Below are 23,237 nucleotides of genomic sequence, written 5' to 3'. Positions count from 1 at the left end.
ACAGGCCCAGACACTAAACCGTCAAGGGGGCCAAGCATCCAATCAAGTAAAGAGAAATAGACAAAATATCGCCTAATGGCTGCGGAGTTATACACCCCCTTTTCTTTCGTCCCAAGGCATAGAGATTTCTTTATTTCTCGTAATAAGATATGTCGTTGGTCGCATGTTAGAACTACAGGTAGGTATACCTAAACTTTTCTAATTATCACATTATGAAATAAAGTTCTCAGTCGTCAGAGACTTAGGTTTTCGTGGAAACCTTTTGCCTAGTACCTAAGTATATTAATGCTAGCCAATATCCAATAAGCAAACTGAATCTGCATGCAGATTGCGATCAACACACGATCAGTTTTATCGGATGTCAGAGGAGGGAATTTGAAACTTAGACGCTCCACTCTGCTTCAATGCGGGTTAGCTGCGGGTACCGACGGCCTTAGCTGCTCTTCGATGCACAGAAGTTTAATAACACTACTATGATCTTCCCTCTCCAGAGTGCTACTTTGGAAGCCCGACTCTAGAATCGAATTCAGACCGTCATAATTGAAGAATGAATGAAGCCTCATTAATATCGGTTTGATTGATCCATTGAGTCAGTTTTTAATAAATAGGTTAAATCCCATTACTGATTCAATTAATATTTTTAATATTATTGGTAGGCACAGGTAATACCTACACTAATTTTACTATTGGGTACTATTTGTTTTAAGAGCCGTGATAGCCCAGTGGATATAACCTCTGACTCCGATTGCGGAGGGCGTAGGTTCGACTCCGGTCCGGGGCATGCACCTCCAACTTTTCAGTTGTGTGCATTTTAAGAAATTAAATATCACGTGTCTCAAACGGTGAAGGAAAAACATCGTGAGGAAACCTGCACACCAGACAATTTTCTTAATTCTCTGCGTGTGTGAAGTCTGCCAATCCGCATTGGGCCAGCGTGGTGGACTATTGGCCTAATTCCTCATTCTGAGAGGAGACTCGAGCTCAGCAGTGGGCCGAATGTGGGTTGATAATGATGACTATTTGTTTAAACATAGGTTTATAATTATTTTTGTTTATGTAGTCTAACTACGAGTCACACATCGGGCGATGGAATGAGCTATGTTAGGAGTATCTCTGCGTGATCGAATCAGAAATGAATTGCGAAGCTAAAGTGGCAATGGGCGGGGCACATAGTTCGAAGAGCCGATGGACGTTGGGGTCCCAAAGTGCTCGAAAGGCGACCCCGCACTAGTAAGCGCAGTGTTGGCCGACCCCCCACTAGGTGGACTGACGACATGGCGAGTCGCAGGGATTTGCTGGATGCAAGTGGCTCAGTATCGTGATGTTTGGAAGTCCCTACAAAAGGCCTATGTCCTGCAGTGGACGTCCATCGGCTGATATGATGATGATGATGATGATGTAGTCTAAGAGTAGAGACCCAATTAGTAGTAGTACCTAAGTTATGTGTTCATCAAAGTCAGTTTAGTTATAGTGGAATAAAAAAACGTAAGGCGATTTTTCAAATATTTAATGACGTAATTGCAATAATTATAATATCTTCTAAGTCTCATTGTACATAATATTCGTTATCACTATACATAATATCTTGTTTCCGATACCATTTGACTGCAATATCTTGTTCTCGCTCGCTCAGATTTACTGTTATTTCACTGACTCTACCAGATGACAAATCTAGTCTTTTATAAGTGCGAAAGAGATTAAAGCAATCAAATGATAAGAAAAGACTACATAAACAATTTAACTATGAATAATTTACAATTAACAATGTTTTCACTAGTTTACAAGAAGAAAGCCACTGGATAAATAAAACAAAAAAAAACAAGAGATACCTAATCCCATTATTTCAACAAAACAGTTTTATTTTCTAATAAATTACTAATCTAAAGTATGGCATCTTAAATAAATGCAATTTTCGGCGTCGGTGTATGTTTAGGGACAATTTTAGAAGTAATTAATGAATACAAGAAAATAAAATTTTGTAACCTTTGTTATAAAAAATACATAAAATTATAGTTTTGAAAAACAAAAGGATAAAACAAAACAAATTACAAAAGTGTTGCGTTACTATAAAAGACACTGGCACTGTAATAAAATTTGACGTCTGCACTTGGCCTGCAATTGTAAATAACTTAGATAGTAAGTTATGTAAACAACTTAGATAGTAAGTTATGTAAACAATAAGGTTTAATTTTAAATCAAGCTTTATTGATTGATCTAATAGATTATCAGTCTACTAAGAAACTTTTCACAAAAATGTAGATATATTTTTTACGATCCAACATATTTTATTTTAAGCCTATATACTTTTTATGATTCTTAACTAATATTTACAATTGTTAGAATATAATTGTAATAATTTATATATCAATACATTTTGCAAGAAAACACGTTTTATAAAACAGTAAACGTTTGTTTTACTGAGCTTTATAAATTAAATTTATGAAATTAAACATCAAACGCAAACTCAAACAACACTCGATAGTTAGGAATAGTAATCAAAGTTGTTCTAGTGTTGTACACAAGCCGTATTTATTATTATCGATCATAGACTTAATAAAAATTTAATAGATAATGTTTTTGTGAGAGAAATGCCAGACATTAAAATTAAACGAACTACTTACTTAAAACTGATATCCAAGATAGTACAATTAAAAAAATGTGAAGAGTTAAAGATTTTGTAGCTCTGGTTACAAAAAATCAAGTTTCTTCTCAATCAAACAACTGTCTTTTATAAAAAAAGCACTTTATTATTTCCATTTACCTGTTTTCTCACAAATTTATTGAAAAAATATCGTACGGTATGGGCGTTAAGTTAGTTACACACTTGTGAAGATGTTAAAAGTACGCCGACGGCACGACTTTTAAAATGACATCATGGACATAATAATCCCACTTATGCCTTTGTTCCACGGTGCACTATTACTTAATATTAAATATGAAGTCGTTGTACTGCGGACTTTTTAAAAATACTTTATAATAAATATTCACAGATTTAAGTTACTATTACTTTTATTGATTTTATTAATAGTCTTAATTGAAGTCATAGATTGGTTTGTACGAAGCACAGTGTACGAACAAAACCTCATAGCGGGATATCTTTGCTGGCAAAGTGTAATTAATTACGACTGAATCCAGATCTGAACCTATTTAGAAATATATATTTTGAATTGACATGTGTTGGAACTGAATTTTAGACGGTTATAGGCCTTTAAACTGCAACTTTAAATTAAAATGAAAATTGTAAGAAACCTATTTAGCTAAATAACTGTTTAAAATACATACTCCATAGAAGTATATGTTAAATATCTTGACATATAAAGTAATAGTAGCTTAAAATCGTGAAATAAGCTATTACCATCTAATTAGATATTATTAGAGTATTATATATTTACAATTTACATAGAAATCGGAATGTATTTTTACTACCTAAAATTAAAATAAACTTTATATTTTTTTATTAACCTAATACTTAAGTACATACCTACTAAAAATCAAGGAACTTTAGAAAAAAGATCACGAAAAGTCGTGAGAATAATTGGTTTGTTGGTTCAAATAAAAAACCATGACGTCTAAAAATTTTATAACGTCACAAATCGATTCCTAAGATTATAACAATCATACAAGTATGAATGCCATAAGCACCGATAGTCGAATATATGTGTAATAGTATACATTTTCTCTGTCATTTTTCTGATTTCAGAACCGAAGAGTAACGTTTGGTTTGAGGACCCGTGATGTCTAGACCATCGTCATTTTATAAAAACTAAAACTTTGTAAGTAGTTAGTTCATACCATAGGTAAGTTTATATCTGAGAATTGTAAACAAAATCAATCATGATTTAAACAAACATAGTTATCTTTTGTATCTGCTTAACTATGGTAATAGAATGGGCTGATATACTTTCAATTTTTATAATAATGACTAAGTTCGGTGATCACAGGCTTCGCGCTTTATAAATAATGTCTATATCGATATCTACTTAAAAGACATCACTATTTCAAATTATAGGTGATACTATAGAAGAGTCTTCTTGAAAAATATTTACAAAAAAGTATAATTAAAACGAAATATTGAATGAACGAGACTAAACATCAGGTCAGAATATGACCGTCAAAGGCCTTCGAAACTCAGGCCCTCCTTGGGGATTTTGGGGATACTGCCCCGGATACTGGGGCATCAGTAACCCTGTTGATGACTGATAGTAGGGTAGGGATGGGGATGGGTTTGACCCTGATGAGGAGCTGCCTTCGGCGCGGTCCTGGGTTTTGTGGGTATCTGGGGACTCCGCTGGGGATCGTGGGGAGAGGCTGGAAGCGGAATTTACAGCTGAGCTCAACCCAACCATGGCTGCTGACGCTTCGGAGTACATCTTGGAGATGTCCATCGGATAGGACCGTTGTTGCTGTTGATCCATGTACATGTAGGCTTTGGACAGGGCGGCCGAGTCCAGGTAGCCCCGGGACGGGTCTGGATACATGCCGTAGCTCCTGTATTTGTCCTCGATGGAGTATTTTGACATGTCCATTGTTGAGCCCACCTGTAACAAAGAGTTGGATTAGTTTATTGTTTAAATGTGTCTTTTTCTGTAGTAGTGATAAAACATCTTTTTTGTCACTCGTTGAACCGAAAACCGAATGAACATTAGGTAGGTACCTAATGTTTACTTAAGTCAAAAAAGTCAAAGTTTTTTTTCACAGATATTTTTTATTAATCATAGTAGAAACAAAAATGAAAATATTTGGTGGTTCTTTAATCTTTATCAAACTCTCTGGAGTAGTGTTGCTTTGTAAGGTAACTTCCCGGCTCTAGTTATCCTATAGCCAAAACTGTACCGCTAAACGATTTAGTGTGTTATCGCCGCATAGCAACGACTTACGGTACGGACGGCTTCAGTTCAGTATGCTCGTGGCGTTCGAGCCGTTCACATCTCTTGTTGTGTAATTCTTTATGGGTTACTTGGGTTAGGCGGGGAGAGTGACTTGAGTGGAAAAGGAGAGTGTTAGTCGACTATCAAAGGATCCTTTAACCCTACATCGTTCACAAGTACGTGACTTCACTCAAGGTCATTCTCTGCCAGTCTAAGGTCTTATTTTGGTTACAACTTGATTTGTTAATTAAGTTTTCCTGACAAGTGTTGTGAATCATAACCTTTGTTCGACATTAGTTTTCTTATTTTTGTAATCACCTTTGAGTCCTATAATAAGTGTTACACCCCTGTGGCACGGAGATCACGTTAAGCTGCAAGTCCTTATCATTAACATCTGATAATGATCGTTATTTAAGCATCAAAGCCTACCGACCTACATTGAAGCAGCGTGGTGGATCTAAGCTCCTTAAACCTCCTCCCATAAGGAGGCTTGACCCTGCAGTGCGCTTAAAATAGGCAGATAATGATAAAGTAAATCATCGTATATAGTACGAGATCCGGCATATGAAATATATACCCTCTGTTACTCATTTGTTATTTATTTGGGTAAAGAAATAAATGAAGAAAAATAAACACATTGCAAATAGGTTGCCTAGTAAAATTGCGTCCGGGTAGTATAAAATGTGTAATTTTTTAATTAAATTTAATTCATCTACTTCCCTCATCAGTAATTTTAACTGTTAAAACAATATACATAACAAAACTATTAGTGATTTAAATGTATTAAGTATGTTGCGTTTGACCTAGTTCATAGATTCCTAGATTTTGTATAAAAATGTGTTTAACCACCACCATTTAACTAGGCAGCCTATTTGCAATGTGTCATTGAATATTATTTTTCATTTATTTCCTACCATTAATACCTAACAGATGAGGGTATATATTTCTAATGTCGGATCTTACACCATAACAAATCAAAACATTGACAAATTAGCACCTCCGTAATATATTTTGTAATCCGCTTACAATATTTTGTAAATCTATCTATGAAATACTCTACACTGAAAATTGAATACACCCCCACAATACAATCCGTTCAGTACTAAAAAGATCCTTATAAACATAGAAATATGATTGAAAATTGTATGCAATGGGAAAGCTTATGAAAACGCAATCTATTGTACTTTAGGGTTTAACTCCACTTAAATTTATTATAGCGTCAGAGGTTAGCTGTCAAAAGATTTCGATAGTTTTACAGCAGCTTTACGATTAGCCTATGCTGCTTTTCCAATGTGCTTAAGTATGGAAATAGAAATAATATGCATTAAAAAGTCATGGAGCTAATTACGAAGTACTTGTACTTCAAGTTCACGTTACTTTAAAGAAAATGGGGTTTTAAATAATATTTTATGTTTATAAATATGACCGTACGACTTTAATAATTATCTCCATTACCAGACTATAATGGAAAATTTACTTAATACCGGTTATAAACAGTCTTTTTCAGATTTACTAAATTAACATTTTTGTCAATAGGTAAAACAAAGAAGCATTATGCTTCTTTGTTTTATTATAATATCTATTATAATTTTTATTTCATAAATCTTTAATTACTAATAACAATAAAAATAATTTCGGTTTAGGCCCTACTTTATGTATATTTAATAATAATCAAATAGATCACATACGCAATCACATATCAAGATAGCTGGCTTGCAGTTTAGTGAATTTTCTAAAACATGTGCTGAGACTTTAACGAAAATCCATTATACCCGATCAATAATAATATAAATAAAATGTCGTATAGTGTGATAGAACCCTAATGTATTGTACTTTATACACACAGTCACACAAATCACGTTACAAAAGGGTTCGAATAATGCTCGGAGTTTTAAATTTTTTAATGAAGTGCGCCGTACACAATATCGTGAGGAAAATATGCTTTGACGCGACACACACGGCCATTATTTTCGAAAAGCTCGGAAAAATTACATTTAAATACTACATTGTATGCTGCTGACGGTCTTGTTACTTTTTATTTGAGTATGCGTATAACTTTAAACATATTTGTGTGATAGATTGCTTAAAAATATTTATCCGTTTAGGTTTATTGAGTTTATTTATAGCTAAATTAATGTTACAATGTTAATAATATTCACAGCGCAAGTTTTGAAATAGATGAAAAATGATAATAATAAACATACAAAGAGTGTATGGATTTGTTTTATAATCTTTGAAAATAGTTTTATTTAGTGATTTAGCTCTACCAAAGAAAATTGTAAGCTTATAAATTTTCGCCAACTTTTCGTATTATCTTTAGATAGCGATAATGGGGATGATGACTAGGTTTGAATATATTGATTTTTATGAAACATTCGGGTAAATAGGGTCAATGTTAACTAATTTATACATAAAAAGCAAAGATTGTCTGGATATTTGCAAAATAAATGAGATTATAAAATTTCAAAATCTATTAAAAATATTTTATCGTAATTAGATGAAAATTCATACAGTTTTAGCTTCCTTACATTAAATGTGACATTTTTTAATATTTGAACTATAAGCATAAACGCACAAATAACAAAGATATTAGTAATTTTGTTTGAACGCGCATACAAATCTAACGATCATTACATTGGCTATGACGTCATTAGTTCGAGCCATTTTGTATGGGGCGTTTATCAGGGATCCGCGGCAGCGCCGCAAATCTGACCCTTTAAATCCCTGTAGCTCCGAAAGTAATGATCGCAGATACCCTGTTCCTTTTACAAAATTGCTTTACTATTAGTATACTCTTAATTTATATACAATTTAAAAAACTGTCATCATCCCTATTATTAGGCTCATGCTTTAAACGATTCGTGAAACACATAATTATCTCTTCTAATAAATGTCATACAACTATCGGTCGATAGTGCAGGGCTTATATTTATCTGACAGTTTTGTATGAACACAAGGATCGGTTGAAAAATTGCGACAATTTTTAACAGTTGTCTCTTCTAGAATACAATGTCTCCATATATTTGTTGTTCGTTCTTTGAAGCAATGTGTCATGTTAAGGTACATATATACATACATATGCGCACCGGCCACATAGTGCTAAATCAGGATTAGTGCGACAGAAGACATCATATTTTAATCATTATACAAATTATGACAATGGATGCTATAGAAATTCTGTATGATTATTATTCATTTTAAAATACAGTGTATATAATGAATGATAATAGATACACCTGTCTTAAAGGTTAATTAGGTTATAAGTTTAAATACTAGGATATTAGATTAACAATTATTTACTTTTTTACTAATAAATTATATGTTCTTGTTTAATTTAAGGTTATTTTACTTACTATTATTTAAAAACGTTTTAAGTGTTTAAGGTGAATTATTCTTTTACGTACGTAGATTTTAAATTAAGAGCACTAAATTTTTTAACTAAACAGGATTAGTGTGACTTGCGACATCATGCGCAGAGTTCAGTAATAATTAGCTGTTTCACAAGCTTTGTAATAAATCATAGATTGAATCCTGTAGTCGATCTTTAAATAAACAATAATCGTGAGAGAATACTACCCTTAAATTTGTCTTCTCTACTGATAGAATTGAATCTTGATCGTTATTAAAAATGTGATGTTTTAGAATATTATAAATTAACTGTGTGTATACAACGTGTCCCCCATGTGTACTATTATGTGTATTCTGTGATCGTGTTAAAGTATAACATACGCTAAGGCGCTAAATCAGGATAAATGCGACATGCGACATCATGCTTGAGTATTAAAAATATAATAAATAGTAAAAGTAGATGACTTTCAAATGACTTTGATTTGAAGACTTAAGTGAATCGTCGTCCATTATTTTATAATGATTGAGTAATTTTTCGACTATCTACGAGTAATAATAGTTTGTAGAATCAATTGTAACAATACATAAATAGTATTTACGCGTATAGTAGGGGCCGATCTTCATTATGTGTCTCAAGTTACGTACAACCTAAGACGGTTCATCCCCACTTTAAATACAAGAATCGCTGTTGTCCATTCTAAAAGACAGTATGTCACGAGCGTATAAAGCTTGTTGTCCGTTCTATTGGGCGATGTGTCCCGTGTTAAGGTATAACATACGCTGCAGCGCTAAATCAGGATTAGTGCGACAGGCGACATCAAGCGCGGGGTTTACGGCCCACTATTTTATTGCACCTGAGTTATAAACGAGACGTTCCGATCTTCGGCCGCCGATGAAACTGTGAAGCCCTTTATAAATAGATATGATGTATAAGAAATAAACGTACCGTATAATATAAATGGTTGATATATTTACCGTTTCGTTTCATAAAAGTGCAATAAAGGGACAAATGTTTGTAAAATGAAACGATATGTACAATAAAACGTAAACACTTTTAACTTGGTGTGGGATACTTATTCCACCTACATCAACGTAATTATTTTTTTTTACCAGTTTGTCATGTGGATGGGTTTTTTTTTCAATTCTAAATTTCCTTTATAGAAATTCCTTGTGAGGCCGCATTCTTTGTAAAAATATTTTATTTACTTGATTGTTATCCTCTTTTATTTATTTTCATGTGAAATTGTACAAATTCAATTTACAAATAATTTATTAATTATAAAAAAAATCGAGGCTTTTATTTATTGAAAATACACGCCTGAAAAATTCCGCATGAAATATTGTTGTTTTTATAAATCCAAGGTAGGTATAATCGTTCGAAATCTTGTTTAGTTTAGTCTTATTTGGGGTCGTAAAAGTTATTTTGGTTAAACAGTATGGTATCATACCTAGTGACCTACATAAGCACCTTGAAAATTTATAGATATCAAATAAAAAAGGTATTAAGGGGATCAATTCACCACTGCGATATGACGCTATTTATGAAAAACTTACTTAGATATTTTGTTTGTTTTATATCCGTACAACATTTCACAGTTAGCCCAGGCCGGTATATTAGCCGTGAAAGCCCAATAAGCGGGGACGAACAAATCATCGATCAAGATAATCGAATCCGAAAATCACAATGGTTCGTTAAACCGTTTCCATACCTGCCCGCCAAAATGCACAATCACCGTTTTTAATATCGGCCGGTTGGCACAGACATCAGACAGAATTGACGCACGCAGCACGCACATATCGACGTTTTAACAAAACAACCATTTTTCATTGAATGAGAATGCTCTGTTCCCAGAGAAACGCACGTAGAGGATTATTTGTCGGCTTTGAGCATTGCCGATTGGATTCGTTGATTTTAGCAAAACAGATGGATCGTTAATTAGTTTAGCAAAGTGAATACAAACGAATAAACAAGCAGACTTGTTTTTGCTTTTATAAATATTCGTATAATATGATGATTTAGTCAAATGTTTACTTTATGTAAAGTAACACAGGCAAAATTTGTGAGTATGCTCCTTTGCATTTATCAGTGACTAGCGGACGCCCGCAACGTCGTCCGCGTGGAATTTTTTTTTTTTTACAAATTCCGCGGTAACCATGGATTTTTCCGGAATGAAAAGTAACCTATGTGTTAATCTAGAGTAAAATCTATTTCCATTCCAAGTTTCAGCCTAATCGCTTCAATAGCTGCAGCGTAAAAGAGGAACAATCATACTTACACACTTACACACTTACATACTTCTACACTTCCACAAAAACTTTCGTCTTTATAATATTACACTAATATTGAAACAGGCCAGTATAATTTCAACTAAAATAATTCTTCTTTCAAATATCCAACGACTGTTTTGTCTTAATACAATTTTGTCTGAAGTGTGCACATCGAATATCCGTGTTGATAGTATGTGTTGAATGGTAGCTGATTATATTGTTTTCTACCGCGTTTAGGGTGTGATTCGACACGTTAATCGTAAAAGTGCGTTTTCATCTGTTCAGTGCCTTCCTACTACCGACAGTGCCTCCACTCTATTAAGGGGCTTGATGGATCGGCTGGGCAAGGTATTTTTTTTAAGAAATAACCGTTTTTGTCCGTTTCCAATCCAACTGCACAAAAAGCTAGTGTTATGAGTGGGTATGAAATTGAGCTAACTGGCGGAGATTATCAATAGATATTGGTATTTATGTCTTTTAGTATTGTTATTGCTTGATTTTATTTTGGATATAATTCTCCTGTTCAATAACTTTGATTCTAAAATAATTTTATTTCGCAAAGTAACTACTCGTGTTCTTCTATTTACTATTTGAATGAACTTTTATGCTTTTTTAATTTAACTCACTTCACATCATCATTATCAACCCATATTCGGCTAAGGGGGTTAGGCCAATAGTCCACCACGCTGGCCCAATGCGGCTTGGCAGACTCCACACATGCAGAGAGTTAAGAAAATTCTCTGGTATGCAGGTTTCTTCACGATGTTTTCCTTCACCGTTTGAGACCCGTGATATTTTCGTTTCGAACCAACACCCTCCGGAGTCGGAGGCAGACGCCATATCCACTGGGCTATCACAGCTCTTAACTCACTTACTTCGCTCTTTTATTGTTACTTATAAAGTAAGCGTTATAATTACGGTCTCCACATATTCTGAGATGGTCAGAATATGTGGAGAAATGGCCGTTTTTAGTTTTATATGTTTAGCGTCACAGGAATTACGTTAATTTTATAAATGTGGGTAATTGTTTTATTTAGCTCCAAAAGTGTCATTATTGCTTGACTTTTGATCAAGTAAACTGTACTTAAATTGGTTTTAAAACTCGTATTTCGATAAATTGAGTTATAAAAACCCCTTTTTTTATTCTTTACAAGTTAGCCCTTGACTACAATCTCACCTGATGGTAAGTGATGATGCAGTCTAAGATGGAAGCGGGCTAACTTGTTATGAGGAGGATGAAAATCCACACCCCTTTCGGTTTCTACACGGCATCGTACCGGAACGCTAAATCGCTTGGCGGTACGTCTTTGCCAGTAGGGTGGTAACTAGCCACGGCCGAAGCCTCCCAACCAGCAAAAACCCCTATTATGCAATCGTTACGTAATCTACAATAATTCAATTCCACTAAGTATCCCAAACAGAGATGTAATGGGCACATATTTAACGCATCAACGTCAGTGCCAGAGGATTAAACGTCGGAGGGAAGATCGAGGATTCTTTCCGGAGGGAACTCGCCCGGGAGGTAATTGCGCGATGTCGCGAGTGTTCTAATCGATTACAACCCTTGTTTGGGGGTTGGGATAACGTTGATTTGTATTCGGTTACTGTTTTATTTAGGGTTAGGTTACTAACGAATTATTTATTTATGGAAGCAGACAAACTATTTCGGGTGATGTTAAATAATTTGTAAGAGGGATATTTTGCGTCTTTCAGTCCGATACACACACATACATACACAACTGATGAATTCGTTAATGATAAATAAATGCTTGAAGGCTATTGGATCAACTTTGACCTTCAACACAGGAAGTAAAAGTAAATAAAAATGTAATTTAACAAAAATATATTTTTTTTAAAGAATATTTGACATATTTTTTTTTATATATGACCAATATTCCCATTGCCCTTCCACGAGTCGGGGAAGACTGTATTAGGAGTGGGTACAACAGTAGAGCCTGCCTCCCGAGCTGGCGGTAGAGTTTAAATAGTTAAACTTGACGTTTCAAAATTAATTATTGTTTAAAGAAATCAGGAACCTTTTCTTTGCTGTGACGTTGACTGCATTCCTAATCTGGGATTGTCTATGGTTTGTCTATTATGTGATTATCCGGGTCGTAAAAAAAAAATTCGGGCAACATACTATGAGAAGCTTTGGGGTCCGGGAAACTGAACCGATAACAAAACTATAAGCCTTAATAGCTCAACGATAAATAGGCCGGACTCATCACCGAGAGGTCAAGGTTCGATTCCCGTCCGCTGAGCTATTGTAGTAAACCTACCCACTCTTAACACAGATTTTTCTGACTAGTTGGAGGAGAGTGGGAATTAGTCATATTTAAAAAAAAATTTGGAAAACATTAATAAACTAAATATTCCCGAAAATACACGAGCATGGAATCAAACTCGGGTTACAAATAGACGGTCACATATTGAAGTCAAATTAAACAAACCATTTAAATTGAAATTAAATCAAAATATTCACGTATTAACCCGTGTAAGATATTCACGCCGATACGGTGTCATAATCGGCAAAAGGGGGTCCTTCGTACCCTCGCTAATTATTTTGAGTCGTCTCACCGCTTCCGCCCGTAAACAATGCGGATAGGGGGTCTAATAGGCACCCACTCAACGTTGCGAGATGGGGTTAGTATTTATTGAATCATCTTATCTGACTGTGCAGATTGAAATGTGTTTTCATTATGTAGATTGTAGTTATGAGAGTGGAGCGTTGATTTAGTGGTTAGCATGTTCCATTGCGAGTAGAGTCCTAGGTTCAAATACAGTGGCGGGTTGTAGTCTTGGCTGCTCTGGGCCCCAAGGTACCAGCCGCCCATCATATAAAATAGACCATTTTAAGAATTTATTTTAGTTTCCTTAATCGAAAACAATTGATTTTAATAAAAAAAAAAAATTTAGGGGTGGACTACCCTTAACATTTAGGGGGATGAAAAATAGATGTTGGCCGATTCTCCACCCTGGCCGACAATCACGCTAAGGATCACAAAAATCGGTCGAGCCGTTTCGGAGGAGTTCAAGTTCGAACACCGCGACACTAGAATTTTATATATTAGATAGTTTTTTCACTACTCTTGCTCAAAAACATTGTCATATTACCACTCCACAGCGGGGCTAAACAAGCATATTAGCCTCTAGGGGCTAAAGTAATTTTGTTTTTTAATTATTGTCTGTTACGAGTACTAGCCAAGTACTAGCCTACTTAAAACGAAGGAGGTTTTATTCGTAAAATAAATAGAATCATCCGTTAAGGACCTTCTTCTTCTTCTTTTGGTTATATGACTCCGCGCGTCGAGCGATTGAGCCAGAGGTAAGGTCCTGACTGTTTGATAAAAATAAAACTTGGAATTGGAATAAAATGCAGCGTTCTTGTATGTGGAATGCGGTTATTTTTTTATTTATTTGATTTTTATTGAGTTGCGAATTTATAGAGCGAGATTTGAAGACAAGGGTGTACGGTGTAATACCTTTGCCTTTTCTTCATGGGAAAAAATTATATTAATAAAAAAAATAAAAAATCTCAAAAAAATAAAAAAAATAAAAAATAAAAATGATTTTAATAAAAAAAACTGTATTAATCTCGGTAAAATAAAAGTTACGTAAAGCAATTACCCAGTATGTAGAATTTACCTCGTCTCGGAATTTTCTGCTTCGACTCTAGAAATCAGAGGAAAAAAAGCAATAACCACTTTATAGTACCTACCTACCAATGAAAAAAGAATAACATCTGGGATAATTATAAAAAATCTGCCACTTTACTAAGTACTGAAATAAATGAAAAATATAATAATAATTACAAAAAAAAATAAAAAAATAAAGGTACCTAAATATTCAAATGAATTGGCAACTCATGAATCCTTCGTCCATATATGGTGCGCGAAAAATTACCTCTTTATTATTATACCTACTTATATTTCACACTTTGACAGGTTTTGTTTATTTTAACACCTACATTTGATATTTTTATTTGTTCTGCTCATTCAGCTGATTATTCGGCGTATTTATAACAACTGGACACTTTATAAAACCCTCTTCAACGATTGAAAAATACAAATTGCATTTTAGTGTTGTAATGAAAATTTATTAATACAAGATCTCTATCGCAGTTGGGAATACCTGTAAAGAGGACAGACTTGGGTTTGATTCCCAATCGGGGTAATTTAGAATTGAATTTTTTCTGAAATGGTTCTCGTCTGGTCTTGCGGAAAACTTTAGTCCTACCAACAAACTACCGAAAATATATTTAACTTCGAGTTGCAATTTTTCGTGGAAATTAATTAGGAGTAGGTAAACGGTAAATAAAGGTAAAAATCCTCCGATACCGGGTGTACGTCCGAATCCAGCCCAGGACATACGCCTCCAACTTTTCAGTTTTCAGTCAGAATTTTCTTAATTTTCTGCGAGTGTGAAGTCTGCCAATTCGCATTGGGCCCGCGTAGTGGACTATTGACCTAACCCCTGTCATTCTGAGAAGAGACTCATGCTCAGCAGTGAGCCGAATATGGTTTGATAATGATGATGATGATGATACGGTAAATAAACTATGGGCACTCCTTCCAATAAGCGTGAAACCATCTTAGACCGCATCGTCACTTAACATCAGATGAGATCGCAGTTAATATATCGTTGAATAAAAAACCACAAGTTACCACCTCCTATTACGCGCATAAGCCTTATTGTGTCAAAGGATTCACCGTGCCGAATTTGATCATTTTTTGTTTAGCAAAATGATGTATTGCTAATATAAAGTTTAGACTCATTCCCAATTCATTACACGCCTGTTAAATTTCTAACGCCGGCGCTTACTTTGAAAATCCTTTTTCATATATTAGGACTCATACGCACTGTGCATTTTGTTGCGTTGACGCTTGAGTTTTATGTAAGATTGAAAAAATACAAAAATGAGTTTAATTTTTGGGATTACTGTACCAATTTTATATTTTAAACCTATTTAATTAATTAGAAAAGAGCTCTTACCTATGTTACAACCCCAGAGGTAACAATTGCTATTTTTTTTATTTAATAATAATTTAATATTATGGAAATTTCATTCTAATATAGAGTACACACCCAAGCTTGCGTAGAATTTCTGTATTTTTAGATGTAATGTGCAACAAGTACATACACTTATAACCAATACATGTTTTACTACAAGTTACTACAACTAGTAGGTATAGCAAACATCTATAACCAATAGGTGTATTTGTATATTCCTGTTTCTACGATCATGAAAATTTTTAGGATATGCACTCATTTATGCTTGTAAATCTTGACTGACTAAACGCAAGTTCAAACGCAACTGTAGTCGTGAGTGTGTTCAAGACTTTAATAAATTTTGAAAAATTGACAGCTCATGTCTTATTGAGTGAATCTTTTTTGCGTCGTCGGTCGGATAAGTGTTAATTAGATAAGTTTCATATTATATCATTAGTGAGATGATGGAGAGATTTTGGTTCAAGGTTGCCTATTACACGGTTATTATCGGTTTACCTTTCGCTTCGCTTGTTTGATGATTCCACTACCTGTATCATTATCATCTTGCCTCTGAAATATTGGACAGGCAAATGCGGATTGGCAGACTTCACACACGCAGAGAATTGAGAAAATTCTCTGGTATGCAGGTTTCCTCACGATGTTTTTCCTTCACCGTTTGAGAGACGTGATATTTAATTTCTTAAAATGCACACAACTGAAAAGTTGGAGAAGCATGCTCCGAACCGGATTACGGCTGCTAAGTTATATTAGTAATAAAAAATTTTAAATTAGATATTTTAATTAGCTTATTGCCCAATTTCATTAAAGTAGTATCCCCAAAAAAAATTCCCTGTGCTTATCTCGTTGAAAATATAAGAAATATTGTTTAAAGTTATGGGCGATTAAGAGAGAGTCAAAGCCATCATTATAATTCAAACTTCATACTCGTAGTTGCCTACCTTACTAACATGAGAGTAAGTGAGTTTGAGCTGATGAACTTCCAACTTTTATAAAATAAGGAAGATCTGGAAATCACACTCGCTCTATTGTCGCAGATTGATGCGACGCCGTTTAACGGATTGTAGTATTATTTGTATAGAAAGTCATACAAGTGCGTCCACTGATCCGCATCGTACTGATTGCATCGAACGGATTCTATCTACCGTAAAGTTATAAACAGATGCTTTGCGTCCGGTACGTACCTATACTTTTTTTTATTTTTATTCTTTACAAGTTAACCCTTGACTACAATCTCACGTGATGGTAAGTGATGATGCAGTCTAAGATGGAAGCGGGCTAACTTGTTAGGAGGAGAATGAAAAAGGGAGCCGCTGGATGCTCGCGGCTCGAGACCGTTTTATTTGGAAGTCCATGCAAGAGGCCTATGTCCAGCAGTGGACGTCCATCGGCTGTTAACGATGATGATGATGATTCCGCCACCTGTGGACTGCGTCAGGCGCACTCGACGACCTCCGTGGCTCAGTGGTATGCGCGGTGGACTTACAAGACGGAGGTCCTGGGTTCGATTCCCGGCTGGACAGATTAAGATTTTCTTAATTTGTCCAGGTCTGGCTGGTGGGAGGCTTCGGCCGTGGCTAGTTGCCACCCTACCGGCAATGACGTACCGCCAAGCGATTTAGCGTTCCGGTGCGGTGCCGTGTAGAAACCGAAAGGGGTGTGGATTTTCATCCTCCTCCTAACAAGTTAGCCCGCTTCCATCTTAGACTGCATCATCACTTAACATCAGGTGAGATTGTAGTCAAGGGATAACTTGTAAAGAATAAAAAAAAAACTCACGTTGACAACACTAGTCCTCACCTGTGCGTTGGGTGTGAGCGCCGCAGAGATGGCGTTCTGCTGCGCCGCCGCCGCCGCCGCCGCAGCCATGCTGGCGCCGAGCGGCCCGTACGCGGCGCCGTAGTAGCCGCCCATCGCTTGCGACATGCCGCCGCCCGCCATACCTGACAATACAACGACATTTTAATATACCTACAAGCACCCATACCTGAGCCGCAAAGAGCAAGTACCGGGTTCGCCCTCCATCGATTCGGCCCAAATTACCGAGAGGTTGAAAGGGCCATGGGAGGTGGTGGGTTGTCCTCATACTTGAGCCGTGATAGCCCAGTGGATATGACCTCTGCCTCCGATTCCGGAGGTTGTTTGTTTAAATCCGGTCCGGGGCATGCACCTACAATTTTTCAGTTGTGTGCATTATAAGAAATTAAATATCACGTGTCTCAATCGGTGAAGAAAAACATCGTGAGGAAACCTGCATACCAGAGAATTATCTTAATTCTCTGCGTGTGTGAAGTCTGCCAATCCGCATTGGGCCAGCGTGGTGGACTATTGGCCTAACCCCTCTCATTCTGAGAGGAGACTCGAGCTCAGCAGTGAGCCGAATATGGGTTGATGACGATTGGTGAAAGAATTTTTAAAATCGGCCCAGTAGTAGTTGAGTTTATTCGAAACATACAAAAATACAAATATTTCCCATAATAAGTCTTTTATTAAGAAAAGAGGACCTCTCTTTGAGCTTATCAGGTTGGTTTTAGAAAGCAAAATGCTTTGAAAGCATTCACCAGCGAGACAATGGAGGAGATGGATGGACGATATCGAGCATACAGTTCACGAGATCATTAGGCCTAACATGCTACCAACGACGTAATTATCTCGTATAGCGAAAAAGAGAAATGTCAACCAATATAGCAGCTGGATATACCGAATATATCGCTATTTCGTTGCGTTGGCATGAAAGAGATCGCACTGGGACTACTTCACAGCCACTTTGTCTATTTCTCTTCACGAGATATGTCGTTGATCTCATGCTGGGCATACAGAAAAAATTTATTTACCTGACCATCAAACTTCAATTTGAGAATGGAGCTTGATGATGTCATTAAGATTCCCTTTCTTCCCCAAGTAAGCAAAAAATAAGCATAGTTGTGATAATTTAATAAGGCATCTGACAAGTGAATAGTTGATTGCTCGAATAGGTAACGAGCAAATAAACATCTAAGTAAACTTATATTCGCATTTATAACGCAAGTTTTGACGAACGCCTTCACTAAACAAACACCAGTACCAAGGGGTTACTCGGGAGCTATATTTCATCTCGTCTATTGCAACTAGCCCCAAACTAAGGCGTGTTTAATAAACACCTCGCAGCTAAGGAACTGACCGGCGGCTAATAGCACTCGAGGCCCGGCGGGATTATTCACGGCACAATGAAATAATTAATTGGTGAATGTTGTACTGTTCTCGTGGATGCCATATCGGAAATTATGAAATCGGGACATTTTCTGAAGATCATGATCTTGTAGGTTTACATTACTTTTACCTGTCACCTCAAAATTGATGCAAATTGTCATTTATTGTGTTATTCAATTACACAGTGCTTGTGTCTCTTTGATTTTTTCATTTCATTATATAAAGACAGAGACGTGTTGTTATTTTAAATTTGCGACAAATAAAGTTTAGGTTTTAAGATGCTATGCAGTAACCATCTGTGTTAGATAACGTGACGATGTTTCAAATAAAATATAAAGAAATGTTTAGGCTTAGTGTTTTCTTTTTATTATTTTACAGGTTAGCCCTTGACTACAATCTCACCTGATGGTAAGTGATGATGCAATCTTAGATAGAAGCGGGCTAACTTGTTAAAAGTAGTATGAAAATCCACACCCGTTTCGGTCTCTATACGACATCATATCCGAAAGCTGAATAACTTGACGTTACGTCTTTGCCTCTAGCGTGGTAATTAGCTACGGCCGAAGATTTCCATCTGCCAGACCTGAATCAATGTGACTAAATGAGATCTCCCTATCAGTATAAAGCGTATTTGAAATAGGACGTCAAGAAATACATATGATAAACAGAACTCAGTTCAAATTCTTATAAAATTACTATAAATGAAACAAAAAGCGTGTGCAAAATTTCATCCTAATCGAAGACCGGGAAGTGGGTCAAATTAAGATTCCAAGATTTTCTTACATACATAGTTACAAGTGAAGCTAATAGAAGCGTGTTAAAATAGACCTATAATGTCAATATATTTATGCCTGTTTAATGGACCAGTATGCCTGGTCGATTAAACATTAGATGCTAGGTCCTGAGAAATAAGAGCCCCATGGTCACCCTAGCCGAACTCAATGGACAGAGGTCCACTCTATACTATGTCCATTAAGGCAGCCACTTGCGTTGAGGTGTGAAGCTGTGAATTCCAACTTTGAATTACTATTCAGAACTGTTATGAAATTTGAATATAGAACGCGTACCTATTATTCAATACACAGCTACACAATTAAAATGGACTCGATCCTATTAATTCGATACAGCGATCAAACGCAAATAAGATTATTCGATTTTTGAATACTTTGATATATTATAGATGATATATATTGCTATTTGACGGCCCTCATAAATTATTTATTCAATCAATTCGAAATTAGAATTAGAATTTAATAACAGCACTTATTAGAGCGAATTTCCGCTTTTGGATTGTATAGATTCCAATTAAGGAAAAATATAAAAACTCTTTTATTCTCAATTGATGTATCCCAAATGAATCTAATACTGCATGATTGATAGAAACTGTCAGATAATCTATATATTTTTGAATAACTACATAAGGATATTCGCCCAGTAATAGTAAATTTTCAATATATCTATCAAGAAATAATAATTGAAAATTTTTGGATGCCATGTACCTACTCAACGAATTCAACCAGAATTTAATATCATAGACACAATCAGTCTATTGTATACCCTCTACTGAGTCAAACCTTCTCATATGAGTGACTAAATACTAACTATGTAGAGCTTAGAACCACCATGCTGCTCCGATGCGTAGGAATTGTCATTGCACCTAAGCAGTGGCGTCCACTTCATACATGCATTAAAGTACTGCATACCTTAAGGGGTGTTTTCTTAATGCTTACTAAATGAAGATTTTCCCAGTTTGGTAAATTGTTCTTACGAGTGCATACTTGATCCCTACTACCCTGATCGACAAACTAATTCACGCCACTGCACTCTCACACTCTCTACCTTCAACATGGACCCTTAAGGCAAGCGTCCACATCGTATGTAACAGTCGCATCGCATCAAACGGATTTTACTATTCTTAGAAAGTCTTACAAGTGCGTCCACTGATCCGCAAATTACGGATCTCATCCATCGTATTAAAAATCCGTTTGATACAATGATATGTACGATGCGGATATGTGGACGCCTGCCACTGACCGTAGATTTTATACAATAAGTTGAGGCCTCTCTTTATCATTTATAATTATGACAGCATTTTTGATAACATCACACGTAATCGAACACTCCACGTCTTCTCGCGCAAAAGATTCCATTTTTAAATAAAAAATATATGAGACACCCTCATTGTAGTGACGTCAATCGGACCTACAATATATTGTGTACCAAATGTTTCCCACACCCGATAATAGTACAGGCGCCGTATTTCGCTTGAATAGAGTTCAAAATCGCTTAGGGAGCCATTGTGGACTTGCAGCTATAACTTTGCCTTGGTAAGGGACGTTGGAGATTTTTTTTTATTATATTTATAATTAAATTCGTTGTCATCTCCCGCGTATTCTGATGTCTTCGTCTGGTATTGGCGTGAATAACGATGGATTTTCTCTCCCGGAACTTTTTCAAGAGTTTTATTAATTTCCAACACACATTTTCATGTCGGATGCCATTTTTAAATAATATTTTCCTTTTTTTTTTTAAGAACGACAGCGGCACGTTTGTGTATAATGATCCCAAATTTGGAGAGTACTGATAGATGTCAAATATTAAGGGAATAATAATTAAATTCAGACAGTTATTTTCGGAACGGTTTCGTGATATGAGTGTGTATTGTCGTTTTACGTTTGATATACCTATTGGAAATATTTATTCACGAAAAAATAACATCGTTATTGAAAAATAGATAAAATGAATTTGGAAATCCATTATTATCAAGGTGTAATAAAATATATTATGACTGTGAGTAAATTCTCTAGCGATCGTATTGTAATATCAGTACCTATTTGAATAAAAAACATCTTACAAGGAATGTACATATCCTATCAGGTTGACTACTTCAGGTTTGACACTAGAGGCGTTAAAATCATGGTAAAGAATGACCACTTAATTAAATATATACTAATTTAAATATTAAACTCAACAATTAAATTATTGTTTAAACCATTATCAAAAAAAATATATAGAGATACCTATACTTATTTATCGCTAAATACATTTTTATGAAAAACGTATTTAATATACAATACGATACATTACGATATTTATATAATATTATTTAAAAATTGAAAATGAATTTGAGATATTATATTTTATGAGATTATCATGTAGAAAGCTTTTCATGAAATGTATCCAGATAACAAATCGCGATATAAACACCTGACGTGGTACAAAGTGACCACTTCATCATAATCAGCCTATTTCAACGGCTCACTACAATGTCATGTCCATGCCCAAGAGACGGGATATAGAACTTAGCAATTTACACTTCAAGATACCTATGTTCATTTAAAATGTAATCGAATATGAAGTCCATATATATTAAGATTTCTAAGTAATATCATTTGAAAATTTAATAAGAATTCGAGATATTTTAAGAGATTATGTGTGATAATTCTATACCAATGTAACATTCACAGTATTTGAATGCAAAAAGCCTTTCAGGGAATGTATCCGGATAACAAATCACCTGAGCCGATAAAAACACCTGACGTGGTACAGAATGACCACTTTTCCGTGAAATTTAACACATTGAAACGGCCGGTACGGACGAGGGTGGTACACAAAATCCCTTTTCGGCTGCCAGACCGTTTTCTGAATCGATCCCCGTTGCCCGTATGCACAATACCTGCTCTATATTTACGTATTAATATATTATGTTGGTAGGAAGCCGGTCATTATGCGTTCAATGGACGCCCGGCGAAAATGGACGCATTGTGATCGCGCCTTAGGGTGGACGTATGAAATTACACTTTGTACCGTTTTTTTCCCTGTACTCTATTTTCTTTTTTTTTCGGGCAGTCTATTTACATTTAGATGGGTATTGATTTAGTTTTCCGTTTGACCTCTATGGCCCGGTGGGTGTTGATTTGTTTCTCTTTAGTGGTTCTGGATTCAATTCAATGTGTTATAAAATATTTACTAAGGTAACCGAACCGATGGTAAAGTCTTTACACATAGCCAAATTTGGCGTTTAAAAAGTGTTTGTAAACTAAGTCTACTTGAAAAAAAAAGAATGAAGGTAAGGTAAATTTTGGGCATTTCTATTTACATTATTTTATTTATTTTTGGCTGGTGGAAGGCTTCGGCCGTGGCTAGTTACCACCCTACCGACAAAGACGTACCGCCAAGCGATATAGCGTTCCGAAACGATGTCGTGTAGAAACTAAAAGGAGTGTGGATTTCATCCTACTCCTAAGAAGTTAGCCCGCTTCCATCTTAGAATGCATCATCACTTACCATCAGGTGAGATTGTAGTAGAGAATAAAAAAAAATTACACAAGAATAGTAACTTACATTTATTTTTTGTTATTTATATTATAAGTAAATAATATTATACGCTTAGATTATTTGAGTTTACACGTTGCACGCCAGTAAGTAAGCCTTCAAAATAAACGAAATTCATGCTAAAACCTTCCATGAAGATTAAGCATTTATATAACACAAGTTCCATCTAAATGGGACTAGTAGTTTTCGAGAAAATTGTACATATAAAAACAAAGATACATA

General features: G+C 35.4%; 1 protein-coding gene across 1 annotated transcript in view; it reads right to left on the bottom strand.

The window, feature by feature from the left end:
* Positions 1-1,490: 1,490 nt before the first annotated feature.
* The window catches only part of LOC112054091 (transcription factor SOX-21-like), a 61,444-nt gene continuing 39,697 nt past the window's right edge, over positions 1,491-23,237 (bottom strand). The window contains exons 4-5 of the mRNA XM_024093747.2: positions 17,292-17,434; positions 1,491-4,538 (exon numbers count right to left, since the gene is read on the bottom strand). Of these exons, the coding sequence (XP_023949515.1) occupies positions 4,098-4,538; positions 17,292-17,434 (584 nt within the window). The 3' untranslated portion in view covers positions 1,491-4,097. The remainder of the gene's footprint in view (positions 4,539-17,291; positions 17,435-23,237) is intronic.

The sequence above is a fragment of the Bicyclus anynana genome, chromosome 3 (genome assembly GCF_947172395.1).
Source record: "Bicyclus anynana chromosome 3, ilBicAnyn1.1, whole genome shotgun sequence".
Taxonomy (NCBI): domain Eukaryota; kingdom Metazoa; phylum Arthropoda; class Insecta; order Lepidoptera; family Nymphalidae; genus Bicyclus; species Bicyclus anynana.
This window is presented reverse-complemented; position numbering and strand designations above follow the sequence as displayed.